Below are 19,943 nucleotides of genomic sequence, written 5' to 3'. Positions count from 1 at the left end.
TCCTTGAAATTTCTTAAATAGCTTGGCTGATTAAACATGATTGAAATAACTATCTTGTTCCTTTTGCATTCATTCCTCAAATCTGGAGTCGCTCAACAGAGGATAAATAATTCTGCCTTCAGATAATGTCATGACCATTTCTCTGATTTTTTTTTTTCTTTTTCCCTTTTCTTCTGCAGATGTTGATGAGTGCCAGGTTCACAATGGGGGCTGCCAGCACAGATGTGTGAATACTCTTGGATCTTATTACTGTGAGTGCAAGCCAGGCTTTCGCCTGCACACAGATGGCAGGACCTGCATCGGTAAGCCAAAGTTTTTTCAGTTTCTTGGAGATGTCTAATTCTTTGTATCGTTCTTCATACCTGTAAAGTTTTCGTAAATGGCTTATGTTGGCTTATGTACTCGCATCCATATTCTGAGCAGGAAATTTGATATGACAGTGATGGGTTACCGGTTCCTTTATTTCTCAGGATCCCAGTAGGTTTTTTTGATATGTCTCTCTGGCTGGGTTCATAATATTTCCTGTTCTTCACAATGGCCGTGTGCAGTTTAGGTTTCCTGCGGTTCCTTAGTCTACTCTGGTTCAAGAGAAATAACTCACAGTGCTTTGGTGCGTCTGCTTTCGGTACAGGGAGCATCAGATATGGAATTTCAAATCTCATTCATAAAATAGATGTTCTTAGAGGCAAAGGTTCAAGTCAGTCTTCGTTTTTACCTCAGCCAGCTTGTCTTGTGTGCATGGCAGGCACTAGGTGCAACAAACAACTGAAAATGAGCATGGCTACGTGTGGAACTGTGGCCACAAAAATCCCCAAACCCGCTCCCCTGAGGTGTGAGTCAGCAGCCCGCATGGACAGTGCATGTCCAGGCCTTGTAACTTGGGTGCCAGGTCAGGCCTGTGGCTGATTTCTGGGCTGATTTCTTGAAATATCGTTGCCTTCTTGCCCCAGAGCAGTGTTTCAGAGACACCGGGGTGGAGCTTGGAGTCTGCCTTCCAGCATCTGCTGCTGTTTTTATTAAACCACTTCTCTCTTACAGTTTTATTTGACACATTTTTCCATTTTTTTTGAGGGATATTTTCATACAAGTGGAAAGAATTCCTGGGCGATGGTATTTCAGAGCCCATTTGTTGGATTTTCTCAGAATGCAGTCACGTTCTGAAGTTTGCTGAAAAAAACCGTGGGCATGTGTGCTCCAGTTGGGAATGGTGATGTGAGCAGAAAAAAACCATCTAGGGAAGGGGCACCGCCATGTCCAGGACAGCAAGGACACGACTCTGTCAGTATCTGCACTCGCTCTGTGGCCACACTTGGCAGTCTCAGGGAGATGGACACTTAGGGTGCGAGGCACTGAGTGCCGTGCATGTCACTGGAAGAACCCGAAAGAAAAGGGTTGCAAACAAAGAAAAAAAGCCAGATATTCCCAGTGCTTTAGCACTGAACATGAGCTTGTGTTCATGGCAGTGTGTTGCAACTGATTGTATGTAAGCATGTGGTCTGTCATGTAATAATTGCCTTTATAGCATGTAGTTCTGGTGGCATACGGTGATCCTGTCACCTCTGCCTCGCTGAATAACACAGGAGACAAACTGGAAAAAAATTGCTGACCATTGGGAGGCTTTGCTGTTCCCAGCAGGGTCAGCCCCAGAAGGTGAAACTATTTCCAAAGAAAGTGTAAAAGGGAACACTGCAGGGAGGAGCCTCGTGTTTGAAACATTTAAATGTCTGTTCTTTGTGCTTCGGGTTTACCTGCTCATGCGGCTGTGATGCCAGAGCCTGCCCGGTGGGGTCCGGGTGTCAGGGCATCCCCACGCCGTGTCGCTGGCTCTGAGCGCTGCAAACCTGCTTTGCATTAAACTTCTGAGTTTAACGCGCACAGCGTGCTCGGCACTGGAATGCACCCGCCAGAATTAAGGGGTCTCTCTTGGTGAAACGCGATCGGCTCCGGGAACCCCAGGGGCAGGTCCCCGGGGAGCGCTGCTGGCAGGCTCCGTGCCCCGCGCTGCAGGGGGTGCGGAGCGGGTGCCAGCTCCAGCTGCACCGCTGCCCACCGCGGCCTCTAAAATAACAGAGCAGCCCCCACAATCTGGCTTCCTTGCCTGGGGACTGGTGGCTTTTGTTCTTTGCGCTTTTGTGACAGAAATACACATGTATGCGTGCGCGGATATATATATACCCTGCCGTCAGTACGGCTGGGTGCTGGGCCCATTAAGGCAGTTGTGCCGAGGGATGGACGTAAACATCTTTTTCTTGTAAAAGCTCAGAAAAGAGCGCACGATCAGCGGTTGCTTCTCTGCCAAATACTCGGCATAGTGCTGGAGTGCCCGCGACGCCCCGTAGCTGTAAGGCTGGCTCCATCCCCGCTGCCGGTGGGCAGGTTTCTGCTGCCGGGCTGGGCTGCGTGCTGCAGACAGCGGTGGTCTCACGCCAGTGCTGCAGCTGGCCGGGGGCTGTTTTACACCACCCTGACCCCTTTCTCGGGTCGTGGCTGAGCACAGCGCTGGAGCTGCACCGGGGGTCAGTCGCTGTGTGGCTCTGCAGTCTGATAAAAGATGTGTTTTGCTTAAGGTTGAGATCTCCTTGAATTTGCAGGCAAGAATCGGTGCGGCTAAAAATTGCAATTTAAATATTTCCACTAAATAGAATCAAACAGATGGGAATAAGAGCACCAGCGAGCCTCCCCGCTCCGTCCCCTCGCTCTGCAGAGCCACTGCGTCCCACGGGCAGCACAGGAGAGGATTTTGCAGAGAGCATTTTGGCGGCACACAGGGATCGTTGCCGTGAGTTTTCTGGTTAAAGTCCATAAAACCACGGCTGTAATTCTTCAAATGTTTTCCAATCGCCACACAAGCCACAAAGCCTTGGTTAACCTGCAGCACTGCCCGATGCCGTGCAGCTCCCCTGGAGCTGGGGAGCTCGGCTGGTGGGCCCGGTGCAGGTGTTGAGCCCTCTTCCATTAACCCCAGCTGTGCGAGGGAAGCACGAAGTCTCTTTTATTCCTGAAGAGGTGAAAGAGTTGAAAACCAGGTAAAAATCTTTTGCTGCTTTCTCTTGATGGCTTTGCACCCTCGGTAGATGTTCACCCCTTTGTGCTCAGTGTTGCAGGTGGTTACAGCCAGGCACAACGCAGGGACAAATCAGCACAAAAATTCGGAAGTTGCTTAGGCACCTTTAAAAGCAATTTACTGCGAAGTGTACTGCGGTTCTGTATAAATAGCTGCTTGGCTCTGAAAGCCTCGCAGTGATTCCTGTGGTGCAGGAGGAGAACAAAGGCTTGCAGCCACGGCCAGGACGGAGCCAGGGTGTCGGGAGCTGAGCGGGGGCTGCGACCCCGCTGTGCTGCTCTCGGGGTGCGGCTGCCCCCCTGGAACCACGCAGGTCACTGTGTGCGTGTGGGTGCTGCAGACAGCTTGCAGCCCCTCCGTACGTCCTGCTCCCCATCTCACGGGGACCCCAGCCACCGGCGGCGCTTTGGGTAGCCTGCAGCTTGGTCGTGTGAGATCCGTTTGTTGTGTCTTTGTCGTCCTATTCTAGCAAGTTGCTGATGACTTTAATGCAAAAGAGAGAGGGGAAAAAGGAGCAGGCATTTCTGTTGAAAGTGAAATAGAGCAAAAAGAGTCATTGGACGTCCTGAAATTACCTCTTTCTTTATCAGAACCACATGGGCAGGAGGCAGGGAGCTGACATCTTCAGGTCCTTCTAGACGGCTTCAGTGGGGGGATGAGCTCCAGTCCAAAGCAAAGAACTTAATGTGAGCCAATTGCTTTCGTTGGCCTGCAGAGGAGCGAGATGGTCTGTATTAACACACATGTTTCTGGAAATTGTCTGAGGTTAGAATAAATCAGTCTGGGATTACATGGTGTAGCCCTCTGTATATTAAGAGTGCTGCAAGTGAAGAAATCTCGAGTATAGCAGGGATTTATAGTGAACAGAAGGACGATGCCATCAAGGGTTGTGCAGGCTTGAACTGTGTGCACAGGAGGGTAATTGTACTTCTCAGAGGTTTTTAAGTTGCATGTATTATAGAGGCAACTTGCACATTTCAGAGAGCTCGAGCTCCTTGTCCAGCGGTGTTACTCAGCCCTTCCTTGGAGTCAGTGGTTTTCTATGGAGCTGCAAAAGGCAAATGCCATGCTGAATTGTAGTGACGTCTGTTTGCAGTTATTTTTCAGCTATTAGCTCGCTGCTTCTGATGGCAGGTTACTTGGATGTGGAGGAAAGGAGATATTGGAGGGATGGGAACGTGGAAGAGCCTGAGTCGTGCGTGCACTGCCTCGCAAAGCAGCGAAGTGCCTGGGTGCCTTCAGATCTGCTGGGCTCGCCTCTTCCCCGGTCCTGGAGGAGCCCGGAGGACCCTTTCTGTGCCTTTTTTGTTCCCTTTTTGTCTGTTTGGGCCCAGGAGGGCCAGGCTCAGGTTTAACATCTTTCAGCAACGCTGCATCCCTGCAGACAGAGGGGACAGCAGCAGCGATCCTCTTGCAGACGATGAAATATCATCTGTGGAAAATCTGTCTGAACTCTAATTACAAAAAGCTGCGTGATGTACAAGATGACACTGGATTTGGCAGCATTGTCACAGAAAAGTTAAGCTAGGAAAAGCATCTGGGAATGGAAATATTTTTAGAGTGGTTCTGTAAACAGAGAAAAAAAGCCGTAATTAAAACAAGGCCAGCAGCGAGGTCTGCAGGCTGTTCCTCTGCCAGAAGCCAGCTAAGGAGACCCAGAGCTAAAGGCCCTCGCTTTGATGGAATGACACCCAAGACAAAGTTAACATTTCATTTGTTTTTCCTCATTATTTCTGTTCTTAACTCGAATTCGTTCCTATCTCAGCAAAGCTCTGGACCTGCAGGAGCACCCCTGCCAGCCCGTGCAGTGCTGTGGCTGCGTGCTGAGCGCGGCGGGACGCCAGGGCGCTGCTCCCTTCGTCGTGCGTGTGCCACGAGCGCCGAACAGCCTGCAAGCGCTGCACAGGCCGTGATGCCAGCGGCTCCTTCCCCATCCATACATCTCTTGGCAGGGGAGGACTTCTGGTTCCCATTAGCCGTCGTGGTCTGGAATGTACCCGCGGTGGCTGAGGCACACGGAGCACGAGGGCTCTTACTCATCGTGTGCAGTCGCAGAATCGTGAGGCTCGGATGGGGTTATTAGGCTCCAAGAGTAAATTCGCTAGCAAATAACCTACACTGAAAGAAACGCAAAGGGACACAAAATGATCTGCAAGGCCCCTGTGTTCTCACCACTTCACCTCTGATGCCTCTTCGTGGTGTGCAGACGGCGTTGGTTGAGCCCCATGGTCGGTGCTTCTGGGGACTTTGGGTGAGGAGGACTTGTGGGGACAGGAGTGCGGGTCCCTTTAGTTCTTGTCCTGCCTAAGTTGCTGGTGGTGGCCAAGCGTTGCCATCTCATGCACGGAGAGAGCTTGATGTTTCCTGTCGTGCAAGGGGCATTTTGCACTTTTTGCCACTGCAAGGATCTGTCGCCGCAGCTACCCCGTGGTACTGCGTGGGCATCATGCCTCAGCACGTGGTAAAGGCAGCCCGGGGAAAGGCTGATTGCTTGCATGTACAAGTTGCCTTTTTAGAAAACCTGCTGTATTGAACCTTACAGAACTTCTGTTGGCATCCTCTGTCTGCCTATTCAATTATTTTAATACAATTGTGTAATGAAGAAGGATCTGAACTTTGGGTTTTTCCACTCTAAAAACTTGTCTTTCAAAGGTATGCAAGGAAGGCAGTTATTGAGATTGCACATTCATAGAATAACTGCATACTGGGAGGTTATTTTAAATGTGAGATGTGTTGGCTTGTTATAGATTGGCCAAGTATTTTTCCCATAAGAAGGAATGTTTTGGCAGGCTTTAGCATTGTTTTACTTTATTATTATTTAAAAAAAAAGCACTCCAAGAACAACACATTATTTATGTGTGTTTCAGAATATGCATTATTAGACACTTTAATATATCAGAATATCTTAAATGACCACCCATCTCTGCTAAAGCTGAAGCACTCTAAGCCTGACCCATAACTTTCCAGTAACGTCAAGTACTTCTGTTGTTTCCTTCCAAACGGATTAAAGGAAACAATGTCAGCAAAGCTAACACAAACCGATAGTTCTCGCTCCAGCCGTACACTGTGTATGGCAATACTCTGACCCTATTAAGTCATTTTTATTCTCCAAAATGTTGTTTAGTTAATTAGAGGCATACGAAGGGAAGTTCACTTTGTGAAATCAGAGAGCTCTCAGCTCTGAGTCAAGGCATATTTTTTGCAGGGGAAGCATTTGCAGAAAAAAATGACTATACAGTTTTGCCTTTTATTTTCCCCCTCTTGTGCACCCTGCCAAATATTTGGTGTTCAGTAATGTACAGGAGAGGCTTAATGAAATTACTTTTGGTACTTTATCTAGAGAATATACGCTTTAAATTTTGTAGTTGGCTAAAAGGCTCAGGTGAAACAGGAGAGTAAATGTAAGGCACTAAGCAAGCTGAAAAATCTGTTTTCCTGCTATTTAAATTCAAGTCCAGAGAGGATTTTTGATAGCAGAGAGAAAAGGCTGCAAGTATTTGACCAACAAGTAATAAAAGCAGGAGACTGACATCTCATTTAATCTCTTGGCTGCTTTTTTCCCCCATGAACATGTTCCTTTGGCCCTCGTCCCGTCTGTTCATGAGCTCTTCTGCAGGAGCCGGTCCTTGCAATGAGAGTTGCTGGCAGATGCACGCTGCCCACTCTGAGCCATGCAAGAACTGCCACTACCTGAAGCATTGGTCTGCAGAGACATGGCCTTCATTAGAGGGATTTTTAGTTTCCTTACAGCATTTCTCAGAGTCAGCACGTTGGTTCCTTCTGCAGTGTGAAGGACAGGTCAGAACCGTGGGGGGCCACCACTTGTGCCCCTCTGGTTAAGGGAACCAGGTCTGCATCTCCATCCCAGGCTGTGCAGGGCTTTGGCTGTGTCCCACCCATGCAGCACGAGATGACCGTCATCAATTTGGAAAATGTCATGAGTTGGTGAATGCCAGTCCAGGAAGCCCTTCCCTGCGCTGTTCCCTAGCTCAGGTTTCTCCAGGTCGGTGCTCCTGGATCACTGCAGGTAAACTCTGCCCACGTACTGGTTGCAAGGTGCAGACATCTCCAGCCAAACATCACGCCTTCGGTGCTCATCCTGCAGAGCAGTCCTGGGCTGTAAAATCAGAGTGGGGGGAAATGCTGTTTTAAAGCTAGTTAATCAAAGTAAGCTTGTAAAAAAAAAAAAAGGCAGTCCACATCTTCGGTCATAAGATCTGTTTTCTGCTGTAACCTAGGCAAAACCTTCTGTTTTCTGGTTGTCTGAAATCCTTTGGGCAGGAGAGCGCCTTGCGCAAGGCCACACAGAAATGCTGTGGCACGGCCAGGAGCAGCAGGCAGGAGTCCCAGTTCCCAGTCCCGCCTGCACTTACTGGGAAATCACATTTCCTGCCAGCACATCTCTGAGCCCTGGCTCAGGAGGTGGCTCAGCATCAGTCTCCTGCGATGCGGGCGAGCATAGCCAGCTTGATTTCCTGCAGAGGTCCCGTAGCCGAAGGACCGAGCTGGGCAGCTTTACACCAGATCAAAGCACAGATGTGCAGGGTGCACCTGAAAACACTTGTCCTTGAATGCTCCCAGAGCTGATGGTGCCTGCTTGGCCTTGCCCTGGGTAATTGGTGTCTTTTGCATGGCTTGAAGCCAGAAACTTAATTTTCTGTGTTATTTTGTTGCAAGAAAATCTTGTATATGCCTGAGTGCTGCTCTCTGAGCAGTAATTAAGTGGAACTAGCTGTGGCATCACACCTGCGCTGTCTGAGCAAACCTGTGAGGATTTCAGCAGTGAAATAGTAATGTTCACATTTAGCACACTTAACAAATTTGCCATGAACTTTTCATTTAGCAGAGTTTGGACACGCCCCAGTTTTAAATTCTCATTTGCGGTGCTCTTCATAAATGTGTGAGCTTTGCCTTACCTTTTGAGAAGAGCCTCGCCAGGCGACATGGCATTTCCCAATGAATTTCTTGTCCTTTTCCCCCCGCAGCGGTGAACACGTGCGCCCTGAACAACGGTGGCTGCGAGCACGACTGCGTGCAGGTGACGCTGACCCAGCACCAGTGCCGGTGCCGCCGCAATTACCAGCTGAGGGAGGACGGCAAGCGCTGCGCCCGTGAGTCCCCGCGGCACCCCGGGCACGGGCAGCCCTCTCGTGGGCTGTTCTGCAGGGCGGGGGCATGGACAGCCCTCTTCTCTTGGGTCTCCCACCTGAAATGCAGACAGATTTGGATATGAGCCCCCAGCTTTCTGCTGCCTCATTCAGATAACTAGAGTATTTCAGAGGCAGCCGAGGGCCATGCCAGATTCTGAGTCCTGTCTGCCCTGAAGGGAAGGGGAAGAGTTAAATGGTTAAGACGAAACCCCTGGGGATGCTGCACTTACCTGCTCAGGTGGGGTTGCTTCTCTCCATAAAAACTGTGCACGTTATGCTGTCACAGACACGTTCTGCACATTATTCTAAAAGTCAAGGAAGAGCTGAAGGAGTGCAGCCAACTAAAACGAAATGGTATCAGGGCACACACTGCTGAGAGGTGGAGGACAGCAGCATGTCACAGTGGGACAGGATCTTCTCCCCTTTTCACCTACTAAATTCATGGCCACACACAGCCCCACATCACCGTAACAGTTCTGCCCTCACCTGTAGCACATTGCTGCATTTGATCTTTTCCAGCCCTGAGTATGCTGGAAGAGTGTGTGGCCATAAATCTGCAGAAGCAGCCATCTGTCAGCCATAGCCAAACCTTGTGGGCTTTTACGCTGTTCCACCAGCAGCAGGAGACTCTTAGGAGCTGGAGGCCCACCAAGGTTGCAGTCAGACTAACTTCTAGGCTGCTCTGATCAGCCAACACCAGCAGAGATTGCCGTGGTGGAGAACGGTCTTCCATGGGCTGCAGACATTTTCGCTATCCATAACTGCTTGATGCTTTGTTTTCTCTTAAGTGTAATGCCAATAATAGTAGGACTGGTCTGAAATAAGCCTGCCTCTTCTCTTGGACCTCTAGTGAGGAACCCGTGTGCCGACAGGAACGGGGGCTGCATGCACCAGTGCCACAACCACCGCGGGGCCGCGCGCTGCGAGTGCCACCCCGGCTACAGCCTGGCGCCCGATGGCAAGGCCTGCGAAGGTAAGTGCCCCACAGCAGAGCTTTTGTGGAGAAAACCAACTTTCTCACCGCTTAAAGTAGTGCTCAGCCTTAGCAAATGCCAGCTCGTGAATTTAATGGAGCGAAGCTTGAGTCTCCCAGAGGGGCAGCATGAAGAGGTTTGGTTGGGGTCTGCCCAGGAGCCCTGCTCAAGGATTGGGACCAACACCTGAGTTTCATGTGATTGGATTTCCCTGGAAGCCTCACAGTAGTTCTGAACCCTTAACGGTGTTGGTCTGGGCCGCAGTGAAGGATTTAGGGTACAAGAAATTGCTGGAAAAACTCAAAGACAGTAAACACTTGTTACTTCAAAGGAACATTTCGCACACAACCTGCTTTTCCTAATTGCTCGTCCCTTGCAGATGTGAACGAGTGCCTGGCAGGCCTGGCCATGTGTGCTCACCAGTGCCTCAACACCCGCGGCTCCTTCAAATGCACCTGCAGCCCGGGCTACGAGCTGGGGGCAGACGGCAAGCAATGCTACCGTGAGTACTGCCTGCAGCCCCCTCATCGGGCTGGGGGGGGAGGCAGGGTCACTTCTGTAGGTTGGAAAAGGAAAGAAAGAGGTGAAACCTGCAGCTGGCACCATTTGTGCACCATTTTCTGTGAACTGGTGCAACTGAATCACAGCAACCTTCACCAGCAGGTTTGGGGCTGTTCACTTCTTCCACCAAGATAAGAACTTCTAATCTTTAAAGTTACCATGAAGCTAATTTCTCTAGTTTAGGCGATTTATTTGGGGCCATTTGGCTCCAAAAAGGCTAAGTCCTGCTCCTGGGGACCTCATTGGATGAGTTTGGTCAGCTGCAGATGTGTAACTGAAGAAGGAATTGAGCTAATGATGTGATCACATCTGCTACCATCAGGAAAGGAAATAAACAGCTTTGTGTAAGAATGAGCCAGACTGCGCATATGTCTTTGCTCAGCTAATACACATCAGCAGGGTCTGAAGCGGAGCTATCAGCATGTAGCACCAGCAGCCCTCACAGAGGGAAGCCTCCATGGCCATCCCAGTGCAGGCAGCCAGCGTCACTGGAAGCCGTGATGCTCCACCTGTGAGGCTCTCACCAGGAGCCTGCCAAGGCACCGTGCTTTTGGGGGAATGGGAAGGTAGGGCTTTGCAGACCAGAGATGGGTCTTGGAAGGCATCGAGTATTGGATTAGAAAGCCAGGCCTGTGCCTAATAAATCTTAGCTACCTCTTTCACCAATTACCCTTGGTGCCCTCATCCAGCTGGCCCACAGGTGACCAAAAGCCTAACAGTTACTGCTGCTCAAGTCTTGGCTTTGCAGGTAGGTGATGCTAGCCCTGGAGGGTCACTTTGGGCAGCAGAAAAGCAAGCCCCACTCATGTTCTGCTGCTCCAGAAGGGAAGGGACAGTTGTGACTGCCACAGGCCTTGGCAATACCTCTCCTTTAGCTGCAGCATTATGTAGCCCTCTTGTATGAGCAATGTTCCCCCGCCCCCACATTTTTTAGTATCTCCTGTGCAAAGGCCTGGCTTTGGTGTTTAGTATGCATCAGTAAGAAAGGGGAAAACAAAGAATAAATTCATGCTGTGAAATCTGAAAGATAAACTTTCCACCACAGAACATCTTTTGTTTTTGAAATGCACAGACCCACTGGGGAACATCAAGCTCCCCTTCTTTCATCCTTCTTGGGCCTGAGTGCACCAAAAATGCTCTTGTAGGCAGAAACTTTCTCCTGAGGTTCAAGACTGAATCAAAGTTCCATGGTACGAGTTCCTTTTAGTCTAAGAAGGCTTCATTAACCAGACTACAGAGTTTACATAAGCTTTGCCAAGCTGAGATACGTGGCTGCTGTTGATGTTTGCGCCTGCCGTTTCTGACATGTCCCTAGCTAGCTTCTCTAGCTGCAGGCATCTGGAGGTTTCTGCAGTTGCTGCATTCTGCTGCTCCCATTCCTAGCTGGCATCGGAACAGCGCTGTACTAGAGAAGGCTGAGCCAACTTTTGGTTGGCAGCACATCCTGCAGCTTGACAGGAATGGAAGCAGCTTTGTCTGCAGTCTGCTTCATCTCAGGGCCTGTCCAGAGCCTGCCCCACAAGTCAGGCCCGCAGAGGCCGCATGGGGCGTTGCCTGGGATCCGTCCGTTTATTTTTGTTATTTGGGCTTCCCGGCCCGGTGGTGGCCCCTGTGCAGAGCTATTTTCATCCTTTCCCTGCTGCAGCTTGTTGGCCTCAACAGGACTGCGAGCACAAAAAGGCACACACAAGGGGCTCAAGAAGTGAAGCTCCGTGCGGGTGCCTGCTGGAAGGCATTGCCCAGCGTGCACCAAGCACAGCAAACACTGCAGGATCCTAACCAGTGCGCATTTTTCCAGGGATAGAAATGGAGATTGTGAACAGCTGCGAAGCCAGCAATGGTGGCTGTTCCCATACATGCCACCACACCAGCTCTGGCCCAGTCTGTACCTGTAACTTTGGCTATCAGCTTGAGGAGGACCAGAAGACATGCACTGGTAAGGCAAGGGAAACATTGCATTTTCTGTTACTACAAATGTGTCTCAAGTAATGAGGATCCCCACAGATTAGATGCTTTATGTATATACAAAACAAGCAAATTAACAAGGCTAGAAACAGACACCAAGTAAAAGGAGATGAGATGCTGCTCAGCTTGAAGAGGTTCACTAAGACCTACTGGGACAGTGGCTGTTGACCTCAGAGCTAATCAGCTTTTCCTGCTAGAACAGACCTAGGAAGGTGTTGGCAGATGCAGCAGCTCACATCTCAGAATCCTGTAAGCCTACATCTAGAAGGGGTGATGTATGAAGTGCGTTGTCTGGCCTATTACCTTAAAGTGAGCAGTGTAATTTCCAAGTGAGCGATGTAAGGCACTAGCATAGCTCAGCCCCATCACTTATACAACTTGTGTTAGAGGAGAGGCTTAGGGTGAAACCCACCTTGAGCTCTAAGTGCCATGAAGTGGATGTATACACTCGACATTGCATTCCTCTGAGCATTCCTCTGGGGGAAAATAACCAAGCCCAAAACTCACTGCAGTGCTCACCAGCCAGACCTCTCCTGCACCGGTGGGCACGTTCCTGTGCAGCTGGGAGGAAGCACGCAGCTCCCAGCTTTCTGTATATTGTGTTTGTAACAGGGCAAATCAGAAAACAAACGCCAGTTCCTGCTGAGGCTGGAGCCACCCCCCTGTGAGCACCCAGCCACCTCAGGCTGCCAGCCGCGGTAGCTTCCCCCAGGCCTCAGGAGCCCCCTTGGCTGGGGAGCACATTGTCAAGGGGGTTGTTAGCACAAAGCTCACTGGTTTCAAGAGGAAAGCACGAATCCTAGCTCAGCCTGTGACAGATCAGCAAAAATCCACCAGAACTAGTCACGGAGCGATTTTAACAATTACTGTCAGCACCGCAGAGCTGGGTGTATACTAACACCCAGCACCCTTTGCTTTTCATTTAGATATCAATGAGTGTGACAGTGGTTCTCACTGCTGTCACCAGGACTGCTACAACTACCCCGGAGGCTACGAGTGTGCCTGCCATGCCGGGTACCGGCTCAGCACCGATGGCTGTGGCTGTGAAGGTAAGCAGAGCTGTGGGGCCCTGCGCGCCTCGGCGCTGCACCATGGCGAGGTGCACGCACAGCAGGGGATCTGGTTTGCTTCTCTGTTCTGTCAGCCTCCTCACCTCGGTAGGAGTTAAGGCTACTCCACTAATTAACCCCCACACCAGGCCAGCACAGCTGTAGGGTAGCCATGGGGCTTTTTGAACCCCCTTTGAATTCAAATTGGGATCTCTCAGAGAGAGTTGCTCCGGGTCTGACTGCATCAGCAATTCACAGAAATTAGTCTGTTCAATACTGGAGCCAACATTTGCCAAAAACTTCACCATGGAAGAGATATAGGTGAGAAAAAGCATCTTTATAAAACCCAGCTAACTCAGTGACGAATGCAATCTTGTAATAAAGAGAACAAGAAGTTGTCCTACCTGCTCGTGAACAGCCAGGCATTTCTTCCAGTTTCTCCCAGTCATCCTGTTGGCTCTGATGAGCAGCCTTCTCAGCAGAATGGATGTGGGGCTTTTATGTCCTCCTAATGAGTTTTTTCCTTAGGAAAGCTCTCCAATAACACTTCACAGGTGAAAACCAAGCTTATCCACCTGCTTCTACACAACTACCCAGAGAAGTGAGCTAAAGCTTAGTGCTCAATATTTGGAAACCCAGGGCTCCCTGGTCACTTGGTAGCCTCCCTTAATGTTTGGGGTCAGCTGGCTTCACGTAGCCCCTAAGGGGATGCTGCCAGCCTGCTCACTGCTCTGCAAACACGCAGCAACCCCCTTGTTTTCTAGATGTGGACGAGTGCTCTTCACACAACGGCGGGTGCGAGCACACGTGCCAGAACCAGCTCGGGTCTTTCCAGTGCAGCTGCCGGATTGGGTACAAACTGGACGAAGACCGAAGGGGCTGCATCTGTAAGTGCTGCTTGTTGGACTGCCAGCACCCCATCCCCATCGGGCACAGGACCCACACGTGCAGACACTCGCTGCTCTCTCAGCACTCGTGAGCAGCAGCAGCAGGTTCCCCAGCAGCACCGTGCCAGTTTCAGCAGTGCCACACACAGCTTTTCAAAGAGGCCTAGGGATTTTGGTACAGCTACATTTATTGTAGCCTGCAGTCCTGACCCCACACTAACCAAAGGACCTAACCCTTTCCAGTCACCCACCTCTACAGTTTTTCCTTATAATAAACAGAGGATTTTTTTCTAAATGGTGGCCTCCTTATCACACCCCCAAGCGCACTGCCATCCAGCTCGCTCAGCAGGGCACCCAGCACCTATCCTCTTCTCCAAATAACCCCCAGGCACTGCCCAGCTCCCTGTTCCTGGCAGAGCTTGTGATGCCTGCACCCAGAGGAGCAGCACCCCATGCCTCCCCACCCCAGCAGAGTGCCAGCCCTACTTTGCCGTGCCCTGCCCACTTTTATAGCTGTGCCAGCCCTGCTCCAAGTGCCTGTGCTTAGCTTGATTGCATGACTTTTAACCCTTGTCGCCCTGCAAAGGAAGGGAGCTGGTATCTGTAGCTGACACACAGTAATTCCTAAAGGAGGACCAAGCTGAAATGCATTGCTTAGTTTTGTTAGATGGGCAGTCTTGTTAAATTATCTGGAGAAAGGTTAACTTATCTGAAAACTCAAGGAAGCTGAGTGGCTCTGGCCAGAAAACCTGCAGGGCAAAGGTGATGGAGCGGTAGCGGTCCCAGTTACCCTGAGCTGCCCATCCAGGCTAGGAGCAAAGTTTCTCACTTAGCTGGCTGTGCCACGTTCTAGCCAAAACAAGCAAACAAGCTGCAAAAGCCTGAGTGGAAGAAAGGAACGGATTGCTATTTTAGAGGTGTCAATGTAGAGATCGGCAGAGCCAAATCAGATGCACCAACCCCATACAGATGTTTCTGGTTCCCGTCTTATCACACAGGTTCTGCCCCATTATCCACCCCTCAGATGAGCTCTTTCCTCTTTCCACCCCTTGATTTTGTAATCTCCATGACTGCTTCCCTAGCCATAGATGACCCAGTGGAAGCTCTGGATGCTCAGCACCCCGTTATCCGCCCGATCCCTCACGTTGCAATCCTGCGGGATGAATTCACCCAGCTCTTTAACGAGGATTATGACGAAGAGGAGGAAGAGATGGAAGCAAGAGGAGAGCACACACTTTCAGAAAAATTTGGTGGGCATTTCACAGCAGTGGTAAATGGTATACTTTTGCTTGTAAGCCTCCAGAATTAACCACACATGCTGGGCACACCGGCAGCATACATCAGGTACCCTTTCTGTGCACACAGACCCCGTGCACAGCACAGATGCTGTTAGCTTTGCTGGGGGCTGTAACATCAGGGTTTCTCTGCCCAAACTCCCCGCGTTGCTGGAGCAGCCCTGGGGATGGTGTCTCACCACGGCTCCTCTTGTTGCAGTCTGCCTGGAGAACACCTTCGGCCCCGACTGCAGCCTGACGTGCGAGGACTGCCAAAACGGGGGCACGTGCAATGCCGAGGGGACCGGCTGCGACTGCCCGGCCGGCTGGAGCGGGCTGCTCTGCAACCAGAGTGAGTGGCGCTGCAGCGGGGCAGGCCGGCTGCCCTGCCAGCCCTGCCTGCCAAAATTGAGGCGAAAAAGAGGAGAATGCACCAACCTCCAGTTGGCCAGATGTAGCACTGGAGCCCTTTGCTTCTCTTTATTTTTTTCTCTTTTATTTGCTGTGTTTATCTTGGCAAAGCCTGACTTCCAGGCACCAGCCAAAACGCCCAGTTTCCTACTTCTCATTCCCAAATAGACCCTAAGGCATTTTAGTCTGTGGGTCAAACCTGCAAATATACATATTTGGTGTTAAATCTGAGTTAGTGTCCAGCTGCATGTAAACCTACTGCCAGTGTATTAGGCTTTGCATTCAAAATATGCAAAAAATATTTACAGTATTAATAAGAACCCTTTCAGTGTCTCTTCCCATAAACTTCTGCCATAAGTAGAAGCCTTCTTGTGCTTGAGAAAGAATTAACCTGCTTTTCTAGTGACCCAGATAAGGTCTGCTGGTAGGTTATGTCTGCAACCAAAGTAAGGAACTGAAGTTATGAAAATCCGATGTCCTCTGTCCGTTTGCTCTTTGCTCTTTTGCCCCAAGAAGGCAAAACGCTTGCTGCCAAAAACAGCCGAGCCTGCTCCCCGCCTGCGAGCCCGTAGCCCCTTGCTGCCCTGCTCCGGCGGCGCGGGAGCAGCGCCGCGTCCCGCTGACCTCTGCCATCCGTCCCCAGCCTGCCCGGCCGGCACCTTCGGGAGGAGCTGCAGCCAGGCCTGCCGCTGCATGAACGGGGGCACCTGCGAGCCCAGCACGGGCGCCTGCCGCTGCCCGCCCGGCGTGGCCGGGCCCCGCTGCGAGGACGGTAAGAGCCCGGGCAGAGGGGGGGACAGCGGGGCTCTGCGTGTCCTTCTCTCCACGCGTCAGCAGCGCCTTTGCTGAGATTTGGTGAGCGGGTGCCCAGCCATCCCTGCTGCCGTCAGATGTTCCTGCTGGGCTTCTCTGGGGCCTTGGGAGGTTTTCCACAGAGCCTTGTGTTGGTCCCTTTGGAGCTGCTGGCTGAAAGCATCCTTGGATCATCCCAGTGTCTGAGGGACCCCGATGCATCCCTGCTCCATCCCTGCTCAGTGTTTCTCTCTCCCAAAGCGTTAAAATCTGGTGGTCACAATCTAAAAACACAGAAGCAGTGAGACAATAAGGGATTCAGACAAAGTGGCTGCAGACAAACGGTTCAGAGCATATGGAAACTATTATTGAAGGAGGAGACCGAGGCAGACTATAAATGAATGCTGGAGGTACCCGGACCTCTTCTCTCTGTAGGAAGGAGGTGATTGAGGGGTACAGGGAAAGAACAGGCAGGTAATATTAACGTCGGCAGCGAAGAAGTGATGTGATGTCCCAGGGTGGCACTTGCTGCTCTTCAGCCTGACGCTGCTGCCGCAGGGGAAGGCTTGTGCTGCCTGGCCAGACGCTGGCTGCAGCTTTCTGCTGGCACGGAGCGTCTGCCATCTGCTTCTAATATTAGGATCTTCAGCACGAAAGAGAAAGAGCAATCCGTGTATTCCCTTAGTAGTGCAAACACCACTGTTGCCTATCGATAGGAACAGCCTCATGGTTTACTTGGTCACGTACGGCAGAGCCGGCTCCCCAGAGCCCTGCAGCCAGGTGCCCAGCACAGCGCTGCCGTTCCCAGCCGGGCTCAGCACCCACGGGTGCCCCAGGGACACCGCAGGTGGCTGCAGAAGGGCAGGCGAGTAAGGCAGTCTGTACTGCCACAGGGACAGGCTCGATTTGGAGCTGATGCAGGGAATCTGATCGCTCTTATCATCCCCTGTTGCACAGGGACACGGGCACATTGTGGTCAGAAAGCAATTCCACCCTCGCTGCACACTTTGCCTAAGTTCATGGCATACGGCTCTGGTTTTGCTGTGTGTTTTTCCTGTGCTCTGATGGACATAAAATGACAGGCCCGCATTTCCTCATCCTCCCAGAAAATCTCTCTTTATTTGTTACCAGGGTGCCCTAAAGGATTTTTTGGGAAACAATGCAGGAAAAAGTGCAACTGTGCCAACCGCGGTCGTTGCCATCGGATTTATGGCGCCTGTCTGTGCGATCCTGGCTTGTACGGACGGTACTGCCATCTAGGTATGCGTGTCCTTACCTTCGTTATGAGATGAATATTATTCTCAGATTACAGCCCCTTTAGGTTCCTTCCCTGGGAAGGGTCAGTGCTGGGTGGTGGCAATGGTTCTGTCCCTTGTCTGTGATATTTGGCTTTCTGTGTCACCTGCTGTCCTCCTCCTCCCCACCCAGCTTGCCCCAAGTGGGCTTTCGGCCCCGGCTGCTCCGAGGAGTGCCAGTGCGTGCAGCAGAACACGCAGGACTGCGACAAGAGGGACGGCTCCTGCCGGTGCAAGCCCGGCTACCACGGCACGCGGTGCGAGAAGGGTGAGTTGTCCAGGAGCGCTCACTGTCATCCCCCTCCCTCCTCCCGCAGCCTCTTTTCCCCTAACTGATTTCCTTGGGGAAAAGCTCGGCTCACTTTCCGTCCTCCTAAGACCTTCTTGCCTCTTGCTGCTTCGATTAGGAGCAGAACTTGTTATCAGAGGGAAGCGATCCTGGCAGTAAAAGCAGGTGCTGGAGCTGTGCCCAGCTGCTGGCTCGGCAGGGTGCTGCACGGTGCTCCTGCCTCTCCCAGCCTCTAATACCAGACCTTTTCTTTTCAACTCTCCTCATTAACAGAATGTGACCCTGGCTACTACGGAGATGGCTGCAGGAAGAAATGCAGCTGCTCTCCAGAAGTGCCCTGTGACCACGTCACCGGAGAGTGCAGGAAGGAGTGTCCCCAGGGCTACCATGGGGACAACTGCGACCAAGGTAAGGCCACGTGAAGAGCGGGGGCCCTGCAAGGCAAACATAAGCTTATTTTTGTGTGATGCTGCTTGGAGGAGATCAGAGTTGCTGCTGCTGGACTAGCGATGCTCACCTGGCATCGGGTGGTCGCTGCTGTGCCATGACACACGGACACTGCTGCAGGGGCCCAGCACTTAGCTCCTGTTTACTTCTTCCTTCCTTCTCTGAAGGTTTTGTGACTTCCAGAAGCACAGCTGGAGGCGTTTCATCTCTCACGCCACCAGTGTCCCAAGCTCCTGCTTCTTGCTGGAGCACTCCGAGGTTCCCCAGCCTGCACGCTCCCGAGGAGCCGTGTACACCCCGTGTTCCTCCCACACACAAACTGTTTCTTTGCAAAAACAACATGAAAGGACTTCCACATTTCCTCCCCGACTTTCAGACCTCCTAGCCCAGATCTAGTGAGTGGAAATTTGAAATGGCTTCAGATGACACAAGAGCTGCCACTCGCAGGTCTTTATGAAAAGCCTGTGATCTCTGAAGAGCAGGGAAACAGGAATTCTCAGGCATAATGATCCTTATTCAGAAAAGAACAAGGTCTCGCTTTATCCTGCCACTTGGGCATCTCTGCTTTTGCAGATGAAGGTGATAGTTATCTAGCTATCTTTTTTCCTCCCTTTGATGGCTTTTTGCTTCCAGGCAATCAATCCCCAGGAGAATGGTATCATATTTTCCGTTCTGTTCGCTATCCCGTATTGAAGTTCTATTTGATCTGCAAGTGTGAAAGAAAATTTTATTCTTCATTCATATTAGGATTTAAGCTTCTGCCTCTGTATGAACCCTCCAGAGCAGCTCTCTGCTCCTCACGTAAAGGCCAGTTGGCAGTGTGATAACTGAACTACACGGCTCTGGGCATGCAGTATAGCACTGAGGGAGCAGATTTTTAAGATCCTGGGAGATAGGTGGGCTGTCAGAGAGCTCGACTGTCTTCCTGCGAAGGTGTTTGAGTGTACCTAAAGGCAATGAGTCATTGGTGTGAAAGTTGAGGTGATGATTACAAAGCACGAACACAGTTCCTGGAAAATAATGGCTTGTGCCAGCCTCGGAGCTGAGCAGCCACTGAAAACCATGCTCCCATCTCGTGAGGTTCCTTCCTTCTCAATCACACTTCAGCTGGTGGGATCCAAGCGAAAATGTGCAAGGCTGGACTCGTGCAGTGTCTGACGTGCTGCACTCAGAGAAGACTCGCTGCACCCAGGAGCTGGTGTTCGGCATCTGAATTTTGATCCGAGCATCCCAGGAGTTTCTGCACTGACTTATATTTGCCCGAACATTCCATCCACACCCAACCCAGAAATTATAACTATTAGCCTAATTAAGTTACTAGCATGTGATTATCTTGCACAACACCATAGCTGATAGAACATAGCTGTTCTGTTGGTCAGAGCAAAAGCTGCAGATTGTCACGAGCAGTTCCGAGGAAACAAAACAAGTTTTACTTCTGGTAATATCAATCTTGGTTCTCTGTTCTTTCTTCAAAGCAAATGACAGCAAATAGTTTCTTTTGCTAAGCCGCATGCCTGCAGTCTGCTCTCCCTCCCTAACGTCCTCGTACCGAGGAATGGGGTAGCTTAGCTTCTGGTTTAAGAAAAGAAGTGGCAGAAATGAAGCACTGGGCAGCCAAACGTGCAATGGGGAGGGACGGGGAGCAGGAGCCGTGCTGCCCAATCTGCCTGGCCCTGGTGAAGGCAGGGATGGTCCTGATCCTCCTTCTTCTGGGCTCGTTGGCGTTGCTGCAGAGCCTGGTGTGCGACGCAGCGCGGGCACAGCGATGGTGCTGCAGGTGAATCC

The 19,943-nt window shown here is 51.1% G+C and overlaps 1 protein-coding gene and 1 long non-coding RNA gene across 7 annotated transcripts in view; one reads left to right on the top strand and one right to left on the bottom strand.

Annotated features, from left to right (window-relative positions):
- MEGF6 (multiple EGF like domains 6) overlaps positions 1–19,943 on the top strand; it is a 78,198-nt gene that overhangs the window by 45,031 nt on the left and 13,224 nt on the right. For all 5 annotated transcript variants that reach the window (XM_080564611.1, XM_080564612.1, XM_080564614.1 and 2 more), the window contains 13 exons: positions 180–302; positions 8,050–8,175; positions 9,065–9,187; positions 9,568–9,690; positions 11,548–11,685; positions 12,641–12,763; positions 13,528–13,650; positions 14,733–14,900; positions 15,145–15,276; positions 15,979–16,107; positions 17,259–17,387; positions 17,556–17,690; positions 17,985–18,119. In XM_080564611.1, coding sequence (XP_080420737.1) covers positions 180–302; positions 8,050–8,175; positions 9,065–9,187; positions 9,568–9,690; positions 11,548–11,685; positions 12,641–12,763; positions 13,528–13,650; positions 14,733–14,900; positions 15,145–15,276; positions 15,979–16,107; positions 17,259–17,387; positions 17,556–17,690; positions 17,985–18,119 — 1,707 coding nt within the window. The remainder of the gene's footprint in view (positions 1–179; positions 303–8,049; positions 8,176–9,064; positions 9,188–9,567; positions 9,691–11,547; positions 11,686–12,640; positions 12,764–13,527; positions 13,651–14,732; positions 14,901–15,144; positions 15,277–15,978; positions 16,108–17,258; positions 17,388–17,555; positions 17,691–17,984; positions 18,120–19,943) is intronic.
- Positions 5,435–13,532, bottom strand: LOC308181388. 2 transcript variants are annotated; one of them, XR_013941445.1, is made up of 3 exons: positions 13,168–13,532; positions 7,981–8,270; positions 5,435–7,829 (listed from the first exon to the last, which is right to left on the bottom strand). It is a non-coding gene; the product is annotated as an uncharacterized lncRNA (long non-coding RNA). The 2 variants fall into 2 exon arrangements; XR_013941446.1 differs by having other exon boundaries at positions 5,435–7,163.

The sequence above is a fragment of the Anser brachyrhynchus genome (genome assembly GCF_964034855.1).
Source record: "Anser brachyrhynchus genome assembly, chromosome: 21".
Lineage (NCBI taxonomy): Eukaryota > Metazoa > Chordata > Aves > Anseriformes > Anatidae > Anser > Anser brachyrhynchus.
This window is presented reverse-complemented; position numbering and strand designations above follow the sequence as displayed.